The sequence below is a fragment of the Anarhichas minor genome, unplaced genomic scaffold (assembly GCF_050575085.1).
Source record: "Anarhichas minor isolate MPS153535 unplaced genomic scaffold, ASM5057508v1 ptg000002l, whole genome shotgun sequence".
Classification (NCBI taxonomy): Eukaryota; Metazoa; Chordata; class Actinopteri; order Perciformes; family Anarhichadidae; genus Anarhichas; species Anarhichas minor.
Genome location: NW_027466448.1, coordinates 9,600,846 through 9,619,149, shown reverse-complemented (window position 1 = coordinate 9,619,149; position 18,304 = coordinate 9,600,846). Strand labels below are relative to the sequence as shown.

The 18,304-nt window shown below is 42.4% G+C and overlaps 1 protein-coding gene across 1 annotated transcript; it reads right to left on the bottom strand.

Annotated features, from left to right (window-relative positions):
• Positions 1-3,499: 3,499 nt before the first annotated feature.
• fgf10a (fibroblast growth factor 10a) lies at positions 3,500-17,996 on the bottom strand. Its single transcript, XM_076104708.1, has 3 exons — positions 17,549-17,996; positions 5,575-5,678; positions 3,500-3,700 (listed from the first exon to the last, which is right to left on the bottom strand). Exons 1-3 carry the CDS (start codon positions 17,994-17,996, stop codon positions 3,500-3,502), a joined length of 753 nt encoding a protein of 250 aa, XP_075960823.1.
• Positions 17,997-18,304: the final 308 nt, after the last annotated feature.

Here is an 18,304-nt window from a genome sequence, read left to right as displayed (position 1 = left end):
CTTTACTTCTGCAAATACCCCTTCGAAACCACCCCCCGACCCTCCAACCCCAAATTTTCTGGCAACTCCTTTAATCGCCCCCATCACCCCTTCTTCCTCTCAGCCGCTCACCCCCTCCTTTCACCCTTCGGCATCCCGTCCAAACTGCTGCCCTTTCAGCAAACAACTCCCCTCCTCCCTTTCTTTCTAGCCCCCCGCCCCCGTCAACTGCCGTAAATGCCCCCAGGACTGTGGTCCTTTCAGTTATTCACCTCTCCTCCAAACCCACACGTCTTTCTCCAATTCAGAGCTTGCAAACTCTCTCTCTCTCCCCGGGAAGTAAAATATTCACAGCTGCTGCTGCGGTCAGGTCGCACGGCCACAGAACTCTCTGAGCAAACAGAGGAGCTGTGAACGTGTGAAGCCGATGGTGTACGTTTCATTTGAGGTCCGACACAGGTCCGATAGATCCTGATGTAGTCAAAACAGAAACCACATACTGAGCCTCGCCACATGCCTCAACAAACCAAACACTAACCAAACATACCCAAGCACAACACTAAAAAAATGGCATTGGCAAACAGTTTTTAGTAACATGTTAGGCACACTGCAGAAATGGGAGAAATGATGCGTGGCTTGGGTGCCGCTGAACAGACTGACTCAGATGTCATTGGGGTAGATAATCAGTGTGAAACATCTGTCTTGGATAAACGCCCTGCTTTTAAAGTCTGGCCTTGTTATGCATTACGTGTAAAAGGCAAGCCTTACATTAAGTCATGTCAAAGTTGCAATAAAAACAAAAAACATCAAGTTATTCCAAGAGGTCTACACATGACATATATGGAGTCTTGATTCCAAGTTCCCCTGAATGAACAAGTAGACAAATTTGTCTCAAATATCTGCTCAAGATTCCTATGTTCTAAAACGGACTTAAACGAGAAGCTTAACATATGTAGGTCTCTGAAGTTGTACCCCCAAATAATAATGAAATCTTGGCTTAGGAATGCCAGCCCTTGAACTTTATGAGGGAGGGAGATTGGGGTGGGGGTTGAGGGTTGGGGGAGGGGGGGTGTGTGCGGGGGGGAATCAGTGTCTTGAAAACATTTCAGAGTAATTGTACATGATATGTCGTTTACAGAACACCCAAGTAATCATATAAACAAAGGACTAGATGCCCTGGGAGGATGAAAGGAAATTTGAATCTCCCTCTGATGCATCATACTTACTCACGTTTTTGACATGAGTGCTAGGCACTGAGGACTCCTGAACACAAAAAGAGGATCTAGGACCTTTTCCTGTAATAAACACATTGGGATCGACCGACTCTGGTGGACTCCATCATACTCAGGAAATACCTTATACACACACACACACACACACACACACACACACACACACACACACACACACACACACACACACACACACACACACAGAAACAGATGGCAGAAAGTTGAAGGTGATGGATGCAATGAACACATTACAATTGCTGCAGCCCTGGGCAGATGCAGTGTGTGTGTGTGTGTGTGTGTGTGTGTGTGTGTGTGTTTGTGCGATAACCTTGCTCTAGGTCTGATCCCTCTAAATGCTGGAATCTATCTGAACTTTACCAAGACATGACAAAAGTTTGAAAAACAAGGGGGGGGGGGGGGGGAAGTGAATGCAGCGCTGGGGGAAACAGCAGGACCCAGACAGCAGAGAGGGAGTTTAAGAAAAGAAGAGGGAAAGCGAGAGAGGAATAAAGAAAACATGACATCATAGTTAATTAGAATCAGGTGATAAACAAGGGAGTGATATTTACGTTACACCATATGCCCTGTTCCATGTGTCTTTCTGTCTCTGGGGGGGCACCGCAACAGGTTTCAGACAAGTAAGGTCAAGGAGGAGGCTTTTCCCAGCTGCTGGACCACACTGATGCACACACCACTTTACCCAGCCGCCTCAGTCTGTCTGTGTCTCTGTGTGTGTGTGTGTGTGTGTGTGTGTGTGTGTGTGTGTGTGTGTGTGTGTGTGTGTGTGTGTGTGAGAGAGCCTGCGTGTGTGTCGGCCATTTCTAAAGCCTGTTTTGTCTTTGTTGTTGTCACATAAAAGACAGTGTTTATCCTCCAGGAAGCCATGTTTGCCATGTGTACTTGTAGGAAGAGAGGGTTTTTTGCGGCGAGAAAATGGAAAGTGAACTCATCAACCAGGTTGTCTGCTGGGATTCTTTAAAAAAAAAATCTAATTTCTTACAGATTCCTGATTCACGTCTGGGTTGTAAAAGTACTCCACCGACTTACTCAGTTAGTTTTAGACTCTGATCTCTTAGATATAGATGATTATAATCAGATAATATTAGATAATTCTTGACCTTATGAAATGGTAATAAATGACCTACTTACTAGCTCTGAAGCTGTCAACCACACAGTACACATCATTGAAAAGTGGTTGCTCCATCCAGCCAAACTGAGTAAAGGTCCATCGACCAATGAAGACCATGAGATGCGTTTGATAGCTTCAGAAAAAGCTCGTAAGTGGACCAAAAACTAGGATTCTTTTTTCAACCCTGCTATTTCGAAGGTCAACAATCAGCTTTTCAACTCTAATCTCATGGTCTTCACCAGCAGATGAAGAATACAATAGTATAGCATTGTCACATTATCTTTTGTCTCCTATCTTTTAATTCTTCTCATGGTAATATAAAAGGAATACAGTGGATCAATTACGGGGTCCACTGATTGAGGCATTTCCTTGAATGTTTAGTTTATTTATGTGTTTTGTTTCTATCTCTTTACTGTGTATTTACAATATGAACAACCAATAATTGAAAGGTGAAAATAAGTCAGTCAAACAACTTGAAGACAAATATATTTTTTATATTTATTCAGGTTTAAATGATAAGTATTCAATAAGACAAGCATAAATGGTAAAAAAAAGACAAGATTCGTCCTTTTTGTGTTTTTGTTCGTTTTCGTTAAATATTACAGAAAATAAATAAATTTAAAGAAAACATATGATAGTGTTAGACTTGCTGTTGTGATGGTGCTTCTTGACTCTTAACTCTTTCTCATCCTTTTCCTTTCCTGCTTTTCTTGTCTTTTCTCCTCCTTTTCGATCAGTCGGCTTTCTATCCATACTTCCTCTTCTCCTCTTTTTCTTTTCCTCTCTTACATATTCTCTCATTTTATTTCTTCCCTGTCAAGCGCTTTACATGTACACAAATCTAGAAATGTGAGTTACTAATCACATTTTGGCACAGAAGTCATTTGTTTTTCATATTTTCTACTGTGCCAATGTACTTGATAACTTAAAACAGAAAATACAATACACATTGTAAGGCAATATATCTTATTTCTTTCTTTTAAAAATAGAAATGTCTTTATCCAACAGAGATAACAATGTCATATAGGTTTCCATTCCGTTCCTCCTCAGTGCATCATTCAGATCTGATTCAGATCTGTCCAATGTAGCCATCGCCGTAACTCCAAAAAAGTCCAATACCCTGCATTGTGCAGAGCTCTCTCGTGGCTGATATGTCCAATCATCGTGGTTGTACCACAATGGGCAGGAAGTGAGTGGCAGTGTTTTTCCTACGTGTCTTCTTCCCCCTCATTGGCTTGCCGTTGGCGTTCAGTCCCACAAACATGTGCTTTTTCTTGTTGCGCCACTCTGCTGAAGCGTAGGTGTTGTACTTGTTCTCCTCGATGCGTTCAATCAGACGGCAGTCCGGACCAAAGTCCCTCTGAAGTGGAGAGACAAGGAGTGTAAATGTCAGATTGTAAGACCTGAAAGTCCAGTTTCTAGTCTGCTTTTTATTTGTCTTGAACGACAGTAAACTTAATATCTTTGGGGTTTTGGACTGTCGCTATTTCATAGAAGTCAGAGCAATGAGTAATTCTAAATAAGCATTTGTTGCAGCCTAATGCTTTTCAGAGCAGATTCATGTTGTGAAAATGCGTCAATTTCAGAACTTGCTGCGTTAGATTAGTGGATTTTGCACGATCTTATTTATTTAACTTATCCCAAATCAGATCAGATTATAACAGCTGTGGTTGCTGTATCATTTATTAACCCCACAATTTAATGGAGCCTATAGTCTTCACTTAATCATGATCTTCCGCCCATCCAATTTGTATTCTCCTTATCCACATCGTGATTCTCCTTATCCACATCGTGTCCTCAATTCCTCTTCTTAATCTTTCAGTTTCATTATTAACATGAACATTGGACATGAAACGCAGATTGTTGTAGGTGATGTTTGTGTGTCAGTGGATGATGGGAGTAGGGCATGTGTGGTAGGGCACAGGGGGAGAGAGGTTAGCGTGCCATGTGACGTCTCAAAGAGCGTCTCAAAGAGCGTCTCAAAGAGCGTCACACACACACACACACATGCACAATATAACTCCGTCTCTCTCTCTGTAGCTGCCCACAGCTGTTTAAATTGGTTCCAGAAGTAAAAGTAAATGAATGTTCACAAAGCAATAAGAGAATATTGTACATACACTGTGCAGCTTTTATATGTATATGCTGGTGCTCAGTACGACCAAGCTGTGTGTGTGTGTGTGTGTGTGTGTGTGTGTGTGTGTGTGTTTGTGTGTGTGCGCGTGCGTGCTGGCTGCCTTTTGAATCAAAAGGATTGTAAAAGCGGATTAAAAAAAATGAAACTGTAATCATAAGTGACATTAAATGAGGGTAATAAATTGTGAAAAATGATAATATCTGTCCTGTTTCACTCACTGGCCAGATCTTAAAAAGTCTCTACATTTAATAGAGAAATGACTGCTGAACACGATTCATTTTGCAGAGACCACACAGTGAATTGATCCATCCTTCATCGTTAGTTTTCTTGATGAAAACCTAAAGGCAATCATAATCCTTTGTGTCCCTTGCGTGTATTGATCTGCCGTCGTAATGAAACAATGATTTCATTTGATTACCACCGGATAAAGAAGTCACTGTGTAAACCCATCAAGTGTAATCGAGCGCCGACCCTTCACCACCGTGCTACTATGGCTTGTGTTGCACCGAGCAGAAGACGTCATGGGAATTCAGTTTCAGGCCATGCAACAGAATGCCTCTCTGTCTCTTTCTACCGTGTGTCATTTCATCTGTGGCGTGGCTCCCAGAGAGACGCGCTGAAAGTTGGGCCTTTCAAAGTAACCGAAAGAGAAAAAAGAAAAGGAGGGAGAGAATGAGATAAAGAAAAGGAGGGAGAGGGAGAAAACGGATGAAAACAAGGGCATGCCCTCCCCACAGGGACTGAAGCAGAACTGAGAAGCTGTAGGATTGTGTTTCCTTTTTCTGAATGGAGTGGAGAGGAGAGGAGAGGTAGGTAGCAGGGAGGAGAGCTCTCATTGACTAACTGTGGTTCCTGTTTCTGGAATAGAGAGTCTTGTCCATTGTTTTAAAAAGCTTTCAAGAAAAGTCAAAGCTGCAGGGTCACCAGTTTAAGGTATCTTATCTTGTTTCAATCAAATTCACACATATTTTACACCGTATCAGCAGTAAAAATGAACATTCATCAGACTGCATAAGTATCGGACACTAAACGTAATAAGTAATGGATATCCTACATTAAAATGGGCAGATCAAAACATTACTGAAACAGCTACTCACCGCTCCGTATAGCTCTCCCTTCTTGCTGATTGCCAGGTAGTAGTTACTGCTGAGGCCCCTGATGGCCACGACTCCCACATCCACTGACTTGATCTCCAACATACCTGGTGCAGTGGGGATAGAGAGACAAACGTTTCAAAACTTTGTGCGGCTTGGTCCCTCAGATATTGTCGCATTCTTGTACGTTGTGGTTTTCTTTTTGTTCTGCTGGTTTCACATTTTGCTTGTATTGATATTAATATTGGTGATGATAGTGATATTAACCAAACAATCTTAACTTTTGAGAGGCTAAGAAACGTCAAATTTAGCTTTAGAAATGAGTTATCCAATGAATCCACTGTCAAAAGTGATGTCAAATATTGTTTTCTGTCTGTCAACTATTCCATCAATCGGCTGAACCCTTGGGCACTAGTGCTGCAGTTTATGGCTTTACCGCTTCTTGCAAGTGTCAGTAATGTTACAGATCTGAATATTCATTGGCGAGATTAAGGGATCTGAAATAGGTATTTGACTGTATTAGCATCAGTTTATAATGTTAACAGGGCATTTTGGTTTCAGGTCAACATGCATCACTCTTAATTAGGTTCTATAATTCTGCAAAATACCGCAGGAGAAACCTGAATCATCTCGGTTTCTTTCGCACAAGTGAACCCCAGTCTCGTCTCCCCCTCTCTTTTTTTTTCTTTTTTCTTCACTATGTGACAGTCAGACCGGCCCTCTTGCCCCCTTGCTGGTTAGCTTGTGGGCTGCATGCCCTGGGACCGAGGTGTAAGCCAGGAAAAAAACATTTCTCCGTCCTATGTTTGTTTTTCTGACCAGGGGAGCTAAGGCAGGCAGGCAGGCACACGGACAGGACGGAGAGAGGCTTCTGGCTGCCAGACTGGCGAGAGGTCAAGGCGTCCATATCGGTTTTCAAGCCTGAAACAATTACTGGTTTAAGCTGTGGTCGCCGGCCCTTTCTTCTCTCATCCTAAAGCCAGTTACACCAAGCCGTAAAACTATCAGGGGTTTGAGAGGATTAGCTAAAGGGGCCAGTAGGAAGTGGAGCGTGGTTGCAGGAATAGTTGCAAGGATGAAGTGAGAAACGGGGACAGTCTATAGAGCGTCTCTATAGAGGTGTATTATTGTCATTCTTCAGGTTTTAAAGTGACAGTAGGCAGCTTCTTGTTCGAGTTATGTGTTATGGACAAACCTATGCCAAGCTGGTTTGCCAAAAATCTGTTGAATCTGTCTGGATATACAGTAGTAGTAGTAAGGTTAATATAAAAGACTGAAGATGGACTCAGCTTCAGGCAAAAATTGTGAATGTTTAATTGTTGTTTTGACGATTTCTTTCTTTGACCCGAAGAAGCAAATAACAATAAATATAGAATGATATGAAGGGTTAAGATGAAGTTAATGTCTCTCACATGTCTTCTTACCCTGGAGATGTCTTTTCTTTTTCTCTTAATGCATTTATCTATTGCTACTTAACTGTGCAACCGTTGTCTCATATTGCTTTGCAAAAGCGATGAGAGATCACTGGGAGACCGTTTTGCGGTTGGAACAATAAAAGAAATGGCATAAAGATGAACTTGACGTTTTTGCAGTTACAGGCAATTTTCTCTTGTATACGTGTTGCTGTTGTTGCAAATTGCTCTTGGCCTTGTTTCTTTTTGTTAAATGTAATCTTTGGCATCAATCCATCCCCACGGTTCCTTTATTTGGTCAATAAAGGCTCGCTAAACCTCTAAGCTTCAAGTCGATTTTCGAAGCGCACAGTGCATCATGTTGGCTCGTTATGTTAAGCCCATTACTCACAGACGAGTTCCACAACACAACACTTATCTATCGGGCTCAAAATGTTCCATCTCGCCACATTTACACACACACACACACACACACACTGAATGTTTCGAGCTCTGGTGCTAGACTTCTCCCTCTCTGTAACTACTGGAGATCAGCCCATCTTAATCATGAATTTATGTTTCTAAGTATAGAGACAAAATGTTTTATAGCCCATCACTGAAAGTACAAACAGTACAGGGTTCAGTTAATATAAAAGGCATGGACATGTTCCGCTATCAACATTTATTTAAATAATCTACCAACGACAAACACCTGTGTGTAACAGGGCAACGCAACAACTTTCATAAACACAAGCCAAAAGGGGTCTTTGCCAGCCAAACCCAAACTGTAACGCTGACGGAGCTACGAGTACAAATAAACACAACCTGGCCTTCTGACGGTAAGAAACTGTTCATTAACCACTTCATGAAGATCACCATGTTTAATTGGGGATGTTTAACTCTAATGGGACCCTGTCAAAACCATTAACATCAATGGAAATCTTACTTTATAATGCAAAACAGACAAACAAAAGATGTTTTTATTTATTTTATTGCTCATAGGAGAGTTATGACACCAGCAGATTATGACTGTTTGTGATGTTAAATCCACATTTCAATGTATTGGTCTGGTTCTCTCAGACTTCCTAACCTTCACCTTCTATATTCCATAATTTCTGTCTTCACCATAGCGCTCCGCTTCATCACTCTTTCCCAGTAAACCTCATTAATACACTTAATATTTAATATTAATATTTAATATTTGTACTTGAACAATATATTCTAGTGCTCTGTTAACGAAAATAAAGTCAAGAGTAACCTTCACTTGCCAGGTAACATTCGTGCATTTACTCCTCCGAACAGCAAAACTCTCGTACATAACATGGTCACAGATCCACGTACATACACAAACAGGAACACACACACACACACACACATACTGCAGAGCTCCTGTCGACCCTTGCCCCCCATCAGAAACACTGTCGTTGAGACTCCAGCTGAACCTAAAGGTTAAGGGAGGTTATGAAAATGATCCCACTGTTTATCCAGGGACTTTTTTGAAGATTATACTGCCGTTGTTCACAATTTGACCTCGACATGGTGACCAGCTGTGAGTCTGCAGTCCTGAGTGGTCTCACTCTGTATTGTGAAGAATCTGACTAGTTTCTGTTATGAACTCCCTCAGCGACAAAGAATTTTTATCCTGGGTCCAATACTCTGATATGTTGGATGATTCCCTGACCTTCCTGTGTTTTTCTGCAGCAACTTGTTATCTCACTCTTCTTTTAGATGTGAATTATAAATGGGTCATCCAAGGAATGACAAAAATGTCATGACGCAAACGTGGTCCATGTACTGTTTGTTAATATCTGATTTGCATTATTTGAGGTCTTAAGATCATTCTTCTCTTAATAAACTCCAGCAGCAGAGGGACTAATGATGTCTCGTATTCATTGTGACATGATTTTACATCCGTGCAACCGTTAAACACTGAAACGAACAGAAAATCCATTGCACTGCCAGTAAAAACATGAAAAATACAATAGAAGAATAAAGAAATTCAGAAAAGAAATCAATGTACCACCAAATAAGTTATCAGTTACTAATATTGAACTAGTCTGCTGTATTTGTCTCATAGATACAGAAAAACAAAGAGCAAAAGGCATGAAAAGAGCCTTCTTGGCCTCGGCTGTGAGATAGAAAGTCTAAATAAATAAATAAATATAGAAACCCTAAATTAAAAGGATTTAAGTTGTAATAACAGAAATGTGCTGACATTTATTTTTACATTTATATAACTGCATGTACAATATCTTTACACTTGAATAAACAATAATCAAATGCAGAGACAGTTATTTAACAATATGTTCGGAGTAGTTACATTTACAGTCTTACATTTACAACCGGCCCTTTGAGGGCGACCGTGATGCTGATGTGGCCCAGAGTGAAAATGAGTTTGACACCCCTGGTTTAGACTGATGTGGTTGACAACAGTATCATCCTGCGCTAAGTGGCCACATCAGAGCCTGGCCGACGGTTATGACCAAAGCTGAGAAAACAGAGGCCTGTTTCTGATTTTTATCGGTATAAATATGGACCCAATTTTTTTAGACTTGTTTTCAAAATTAGTTTGGCTCGTACTACGTTTCTGGGTTATAAATTGCATTAAACCAATATTGTGCACTACGTTGAATGGGGTTCAAGGTATTTTTTTCATTAGCAGGATGGTTTGATTTAACCTGCACTCACTGTGTCATTTAGCTTATTCTTGCCCCCATGATGGTTTTATTTCCTCTCCCGCCAGAAACACTCACATCGCTGTCTTTCTTGTTGGACAGAAATAGCTGAAACCACACACCGTTCTTCAAGCTGTATGTGATTTCAAAACTGGCCGGGGAACCACAAGAAAAACAAACCCATGTTATTCACAAATCAAGCAAACCGGATCACCTGAGCGTAAACCCTCAGTTTAATATACCAGAGGCCCAGCCAACAGATAGCGTTAAGTTTCTCGTCTGCGCTGCTCATCATTCCAGCGCCGCATAATTTGAGATCACTTTACCCGGCGCAGCGCAACAGCAGCAAGTTATGTCACACACGTTTAAGAGCAGCTGGGAGGAAACCAAACGAACTTGGCAGTGATGTTAATGGTGATTTGATGGAGAGGAGAACAAAACAAAAACATAACCACCTGAGATATTGTGATTCCTTTAACACAGTTGACTTTGTAACGTGCCAAAGCTGCCAGTTACTGTCGAATCATTTCACAGGCCTGACACGGCAGGAGTTATGTTTTCAGGCAGAGTGCTGTGACGGGTCATCTGCATTTCACACATTTAACATTTACAGTTCAGCTGCCAGTGAGATGTTGCCCAACTGTTGTGGTTGGAGTTGATGGCGTTGGACTTTCAGCTTTAGGAATCTTGGTTATTTTACACCACAGATATAATACACGGGCATGCAAAAATATAATTCAGTTTGTCACTTTCTGTCTCTGTATTGTTCATACTGTCTTTGTCTCTCCTCTCACATGCATATGTGTTCATACAGTACACACACACACACACACACACACACACACACACACACACACACACACACACACACACACACACACACACACAGGGTAATTAGCTGGCATTCCTGACTGCTCTGTTCAAACGGCCAGGCTGTCCAGATGCCCCTCTGGACTCAGCTCTACCTTTGATGACTCTATTACGAGCCTCACTTTCATGCAGCGTGTGTGTGTGTGTGTGTGTGTGGGGGGGGGGGGGGGGGGGGGGGGGGGCACATATGGTGTCTATATGGCAGCAGCCCTGGATGTTTTCTGTCACAGGTGCTATTCTTCACCTCCCGCTGCTTCACTGGCCATGAATTCTGCAGGCAAACACCAAAATGACAGTTTCAGTAAAATAGTTTTTGATTAATTTCTGTCGAACACTCGAACGATTAATCTGCTAATGGTTTCAGATCTAAAAAGGACTAGATTACTTTATTAAGTTCACAAGAGTCGGAGAGTTGTTCTGTTTCCTGCTACAAGAGGTCACTGTTCTACAGTATTAAGGGTCATGGACCTCTGATTATGCTGCAGATTAAGTAATTAAACAACACAATGTTTCCACTGCAAACTGTAATTTATTCATTTATCCCTTCTTTTTCTTCACAATAAAAATCCTTTCTAGAACAAAGTAGTACCGGCTCCAAATTTGCTGAGATTACACGTTACAACATTAAGCCATGGAGGAAAGAGTTGCTGATGCGGCAAATACTGCAAATTCTGTTTTTTACCTTGAAATAATGCTAATAAAGCTCCCATCGTTGTTTGTCATATTGCAATATGTTTGCATTTATACAGCAAGTGCCTCTCCATATAGATAACATGGACCCAGTGGATTACATGTACAACTTCAAGGACATCACTCTACTCTCAGATGCGTCCAACACTTCCACACAACTTCCAGATACGCGTATTTGTAAAGATACATACCAGCTACATGGAAGTGATGGTTCACACTAAATCCTGATAGATGTTTAGACGTCTGGTTGATTCATTACTGAGAGAACTAGTTGTAAGTCATAGTATCTCCCCCTCTTCCTCGTTCATTCTCTTCCTCTCTCAAAGATATTTATGTATTGTGCTCTGCAAGAATCCTCCACATAACATAAACAATAAAAAAGGCCGTCCATTAAAACAAAGATGTCCAATTTGAGATTCTTTGCGGGTAGCAATCGGCTCTCGAAGTCGGGAGCTATTTTCTCTTCGGGGAGCCGAAGCGCTCCAAAGCGGCAGAAGATCTTACAGAAACATGATTTGCTGCTGAAAGACGTTTGTTGAAGGTGGTGCCTGACTGGTGGGGTTTGTGGCAGCGCCGCCTTGGTCTGCCTACAGAAAGCTGGCTCTTATTTCAGTTTTGTCGTAGCTGACACATTATTAATGGACAGGGCAGCGAATTGATGGGAAAATATCGAGCAGCGATGATGGGGAAAAATGTAAACAGTGATGGAAAAATGAGACGGATCCTGTTATTGTCCTCAGCTGCTCCGGGAAAAGAAACGCGTGCTTTCAAAAGTATAACAACGGGACTGCAACAGTGTAGAAATATCTTGACCGACATCTCAATCGGAAACTTTTATTTAAGAGTTGTTCTGATCATTTTCAGCACTGCGTGTTTCTTTCAAAGACATCCAAAGCATCGACACACACGTGCTTCGTAAATGACCTCGTTGGGGTGGTTGGGTTACAGGGTCAAAAGGCACTCGTACATCTGGATCTCTGCACCTTCACATTCACCCCCCGTGTGGGAGATGGAAAATGGTGCTTTGTTGATGGTAATTGTTTTTTCTTATCTTCTCTTAGCCATGAATGGGAAAAGACTTTTTTAAAAACAATAGTCATTTATTGTAGATTCACAATAAAATGAGAATCTACAGATCAGAGAATTTCTTGCGTAACAACTCATAATGGAGCCTTTGAAAGTCTCATACTATGCTTAGTATTTATTAAAAGCCCACAAGTTGTACATTTCTAAAGCAGGTCAATTCAGCAATGCGTAGTCCCTCACAGCCTCTGTTTTACAGTGCAACCTGCACATGCAGGTTTTCTCAGTGAAAGGAGTCTTGGCTGTTTAGATATTGACGGCCTGATTTCTGGGACTTTGATTAAGTTTTGTCCCAAACTGAACCATTCCGACTCCAGGAGTCACAGATTATGCAATACTTTGTTAACGGCTTGTTAATCCGTCTTTCTCAAAAGTCTACAACAATGTTATCGGTGCATTGGCTTGGTTTCATTATAGTAAAATAGCATTGCTATTATATCATATTGAATCAATGTTATGTAATGCTTCTGCAGGACTGACAGCGTTTGCTCCGTAGATTCCAGTAAAAGGAGTCATGAATCAAAACTGACATGATTCGATCCAGACTCTGGCTGTATTCTAGATATTAACAAAACATCATCATGAAGAATGGCATGTGAAAATCAATTGATGATTGCTGCTCAAAAGATGTTGTTAGCCTCTGAGTATAAGAGGCTAATTTCACTCGTTACCTTGAATGGCTTTTGTTTACAACCCATCAGGAGCGCCTACTATTTGTTTCAGCCATAAGCACAATGAACGTTGGAGTAGTGGAGGATCAGAGGGCTTGCGCATGCAGTATATGTTTATTGTAAGTTTTCAGAGCACAGCTGAAGTGAATTGTTGATGTCAAACACGGAGGACTCGATGATGGGCTCAGTGTTTCCAGAACAAGCTTGTGCGGCGACGTTTGGCACCACTTTTATTTACGGCTGTTGGAAAAGAAGAGTCCATGAAGATGTCAAAGTAACTTTGAATGAAAAGCAATGCTGACACTAAACTCTGGTGCATCCAGGACCTCCTCATAACTCTCTTTTATGGGCCACACTGTTACCTTTTCCCATGACAACCCTAAACACGCTCATCCAGCAGAGAGCAGGGGGACACGGTGAAGGCGGCCGAATGAAGACGTACAGAAACTGAGAAAGGGGACGAGGCTGGGACTCATTTCAAGGGGGTCAGGAAGGGCAAGCACTTGATGCATCTTTGTTTCGCATTCATCTTTCTGAGTCATTGGAGGTGTATGGATGCGGAGGAGAAATATTAAGAAGTGCTTGTGGTTTAGTAGACCAGAGGAGACAAATTTACATTCCGCATGTTTTAAAATAGAAAGAGACGCACAGAATCATAAACTCTCTTGGTGCCTTTTTTTTGTGACGTTGACCGTAACTGTAAAAATCTCCATCTCACAAAGTGATTTTTATTGAGTCCCTAATAATCACATTTAATCAAAACAAGTGGAAAAATCTGCCAGTGTGGTGAAATAATTTTAACATTTCCAATGCAAATCGACTTTTTTTTAAATGTTTCTAGAATCAAGTGTAGTTTTCCTACATTCTTGTGCAGTGATCTACCTTATTTTGTCTTGTTACTGACTAAGCACTTCTTAACATATATTATATGAAGGAGATACAACTTTTTATGCTCAATTACAGACAAAATGTCTTTGTATGATGGAGAACATGCGCTGCAAGAAAATATGTTTCCTCCAGCACAATTTAGATCTTCAGCTATAATTGGAAATAAAAATGGATCATAGTCTTGCACACGGAATGTGGAATTTGCATCCCCCAGCTATACGCCACATGACAAACAGTGGCAGAGTGACACAAAGGCCAAACGGGATGCGCTATGTGTACCGTTGACCTTATTATTAACAAAGCTTCCTGACTTGGGTCAGGTCAAACCAGAGGCGGGCAAATCTGTGTAATTAGCCTGGACATGCAAAACACGCACTAAATCCGAGTAGTGTTCAGTGTATGATCCTCTCCATAAATCATGGTGCTTTTGATTCTTTCATGTCCGTGGGTAATGCGTCTTCTCTGTTTAGCGTTAACAATAAGTACAGTATGTGTGGCAGCTTTTACAATCCTGATGGCCGCAGTGAGAATCAAAGCTACAACTTTAGTCAAGTTGGCACCATCCAGTCAGTACTAATTGAGCTGTGCACGACCGCAACTCTCGCGGTTGCGCTCGAGGTCCAACTGCAAACACATGTCCATTTGTTTCATTGCTTTATGCGTTTTTTTTTGTAAACAAGATGTGACGGTCTGTGGACGACATAGAGAGAAGGAAACAAGGACAGTTTTGTTGCTCATGTTCAGTGGCAGAATCGATGCTAAATACGTGACGGCCGCACAGGATTTCCGTATTCGGACTAGGAGCGCCTTATTTTGAAGGCCTTACGGGGTGAGATGGATAAAATGGCATTGATCACATGAGTAGAAATAGACAAACAGTGACATGCACCAGCGAGCACACATTCACAATACAGGCACTAAACCCTGAATGATGTACTGCCCTGAGCTTTGACCAGATGATTAGACAAGGCTCGGCTGTGGAGGAGAGCCCCGACCCCGGAGCTGGAGCCGAAACTTCTTCCTCACCTCTGACACCATCTAATGACACTCATTTGCAATCTGACCTCCTGAACATTACCAGACTACTAGACCATGTTAACAACACTAACAACTGCCCCCTCGCCAGCGTTCAATTTGACGCTTTCCTAAGGGAGTAGTCCATTTTTGACAAATAAGATCTTGGGTGAACTTATAGTTGTGCAACACCTGGGTTTGCTGTGAAACATTGGAGCAATTTTTTGTACACGGTTACATTATATGATATAGTATGTTATATGTAGTGGATTTTTCTAAAAAGAGCCATGTGTGTTTAAGGAGCACATGAAACCAGGAAACTGCATTAAAGACCTAATTTGTCTAAAAGTCTGTGAGCAGCTTTGAAGCATTTGTTTTTGGTTCGACTCTAAAACTCACCATAATGTATAAATGTTATAATCTGTAACATACACATACGCGGAAAAAATGCATTGAAACTTTTGAGGAGGAATGGTCATGCAAAAACATGATGTATAGAGTCCATGTTTGCAGTTAGGGGAGGAACATTGTATTCTGTTCTGTTTGGTTTAGTTTGAAAGGTACAATTTGTCCTCTGCGGATGTTGGAGCACATGCAAAGTAGCAGGAGGTGGCACATAAGCATACAAACTGCTCAACCTGCAAGCTTGTGCACAGATGCAAATACTATCAATGCGCAAGCACCTAAACATAAAACGTATCGTGCAGACACACTGATTATTTAATCATTATTTCATAACAGCCAAATCTCCTCAGTTTATCTCCAAATTTCCTCTCATCTTTTAATTTGAAACACGTTAAACATCTGCACTTGAAACTTGGTAAACTATCCACTAAATATACTACCAAGACAAAATGTGACCTGAAAGGTTCGGCCTCCACGGCCAAGTCCTCATGTTTAAGATTGTCCCTTTCCTTTAGAAAGTTCTTACCTACTTCCCACCACAATCAAGTGGCGAGAGCTGTTGAAAGTGATGGATGGTGCTTCTAATGCCATGACCCGATGCCATTATAGTTAATGTGACACGTTGCACCCTAATGGTCGAGCACTTTATGTGCATGTGTGTGCACATGTGCATGCGTGTGTCATAGAGGACTGCAGGCAAGGGGAGGGAGGAAGAGACGCTAATTGAAATTCCTTCAGCCATGTCTGGCAGAGCCTTGGTGTCTGAGTGGCACACACACACACACACACACACACATGCACACACATATTCACACTGGCCCTGGCCCTAATAAAAGTGGGCTTTGCCATATGGAGGCCATGTGCAAGACTGGCCTCTCTGTGCTCAAGTGTGTGTGCTCTTAGCAGGAGAGGCTTGTACAGCACCACGGACCCACAGACAGATGCATACAAACCTATGACATGTGTATGAAGCGATAAAGATCCATTTATAAAGATTACAGTCACACACGCACACACACACACTTGAGCCTGGTGCATCTAATTCGGTGAGCTGGCAGGGAAACTCTGGGCAGGTAAATGTGGGAGTAATGTTCTGTTCTCCCTCAACAACTACTGTCAATGTGCCCTGAGGCCATGCAGCTATTCTGAGCTGCGCAGAGACCAGAAGACTGTGGCAGTCCTGGAGAACTTCCAGATGTGTTGAACTAGAAGATGAAGTTGCGGACCACAGAATGATAACAGCTGATTTTCTGTTCTGGATCAGTCGTAAATGATTATGAGGGCCCTGACACCCTTTCAAGTTGTTAAAAGTAGATTTATATTTGCTAGTGTATAGATTCGATTCCACAAAATGTTGCATTTTGCCTTCATCATGCAATCACACTCTCAAAAACTAAAGTTAAGTTATCTCAAGGTGCGTTGGAGGTACCAGTGGAGCTTCTCAGTGCCCCACAGTGGAGGACTAAGAGCTTGGAGTCTACCCCAGTGTGAAAGAGAGGAACTGTAACTGTGAATGTGAGACTGAGTGGTGCTGACAAAAGAGCATGTGTGCTCAGTGACCCTTCTCAGGACACATAAAGGTTACAATCATATTTCACAGCCCTCAAACCGTACAACTATAAAAAGGATCAGGAATTGCATAGTTAATACTTTACATCTGAGTCCATATAACCTCATACTTAGCATATGCCCACCACTATTATAGCTGCAGTCAGTGTACTTGTCATTCTCCCCAGGGGTTTGGTAATCGCTGAGTTTTAGATATTTCCCCAAAAGAAGAAAAACTTTCTCTGGGCAGTTTCTAATTGGTTCCAGTGGATCATCTCTCTTTTTTTTTTTTTTTATCTTCCTTGCTTACTCGTTTCGTTTTTTTTCCCTTTCCCACTCTCATGCTCCCCCTTCCCTTTCTCTCTGGCCTGCCTCATGGGGAAAAGGCTGGAAAGCACGCAGCTCTGTTATTTGTTCCTTTGCCCAGTCACCTGTCTCAATGTGCGCGGTTGCCCAGGGTGGAAAACCAGAAACATCTCTCTTCCCAGATAAACACACAAGATGCAGTAAGAGAAAACCAGCCCATAATGTGTCCATAGTGTTCTCTTTGACAGATAAGAGCATAGAAATGTTTAATAGCAAACATCCTAACGTAGACTTCCCTTTGCGCTCTTCTATTGATTTTTAGTGCAACAAAAAAGAGGAAATTGAATGGCTAAATATTCAGTAAAAGCTTCAAAAAAAATCTTAAAATGATAAGAACCAATAAAACCCATTCAGAAATGAAACAAAGTCGACTTACTGTATGGATCATCCTCACTTTTGGTGCCATTAACTTTTCCTTTCTTGTCAATGCGAAGGAAGAATTTCTGGTAGGAGAACAGTTTCCTCCTGCGCACGTCTCCTTGCAGATGGTTGTAGCTGCTCCGCACGTGGCGCCCGACGACCGTCGCAGAGGACCATGACACGTTGGTCGCCCGTGGCAACCTCGCAGAGGACGCGTGCAGCGGTGCGGGTGACGAGCGAGGCGGCGGGTGCGAGACGAAGACGTGAGGGGGAGTCCCTCGCGGTGCATTGTGGTTCTTCTCAGAGTCTGGTGAGGAAGCGGACACGGGCGAGGATGAGGAGGGTCCGAGCAGGAGAAGCAGGACGAGGAAGATGAGGGAGAGGAGGAGTGAAGGAGGTCTGTAGCAGGGGCAGGTGGAGAACCAGGCGACCGGTGCACCTTGTGTCACTGTCCATCTACACATGGTAGTGGAGCTGGGAGAGCTGTGGAGGTGCTCAGGGGCTGGGGCATGCTGAGCTGAGTGCAGGGAGAGGGAGCGAGAGCGGGAGAAACTCCCCCTGACTGACCGACTACACCTTCTCCGTCTGGGGGCCCACAACCTCACTGGGACCGTAGGTGTTAGAATGGCTGGCTGCGGTAAACGTGATGTAGCGTTATCAATAATGATGATGGTGATGATGCAGCTGCTTGCGGCGGTGGAGCCCGCAGTGTTGTGGCCGACTCTGCTGTAGTCCCCGGTGCTGTTTATTCCTCAGCGGTGCCGCAGGAATG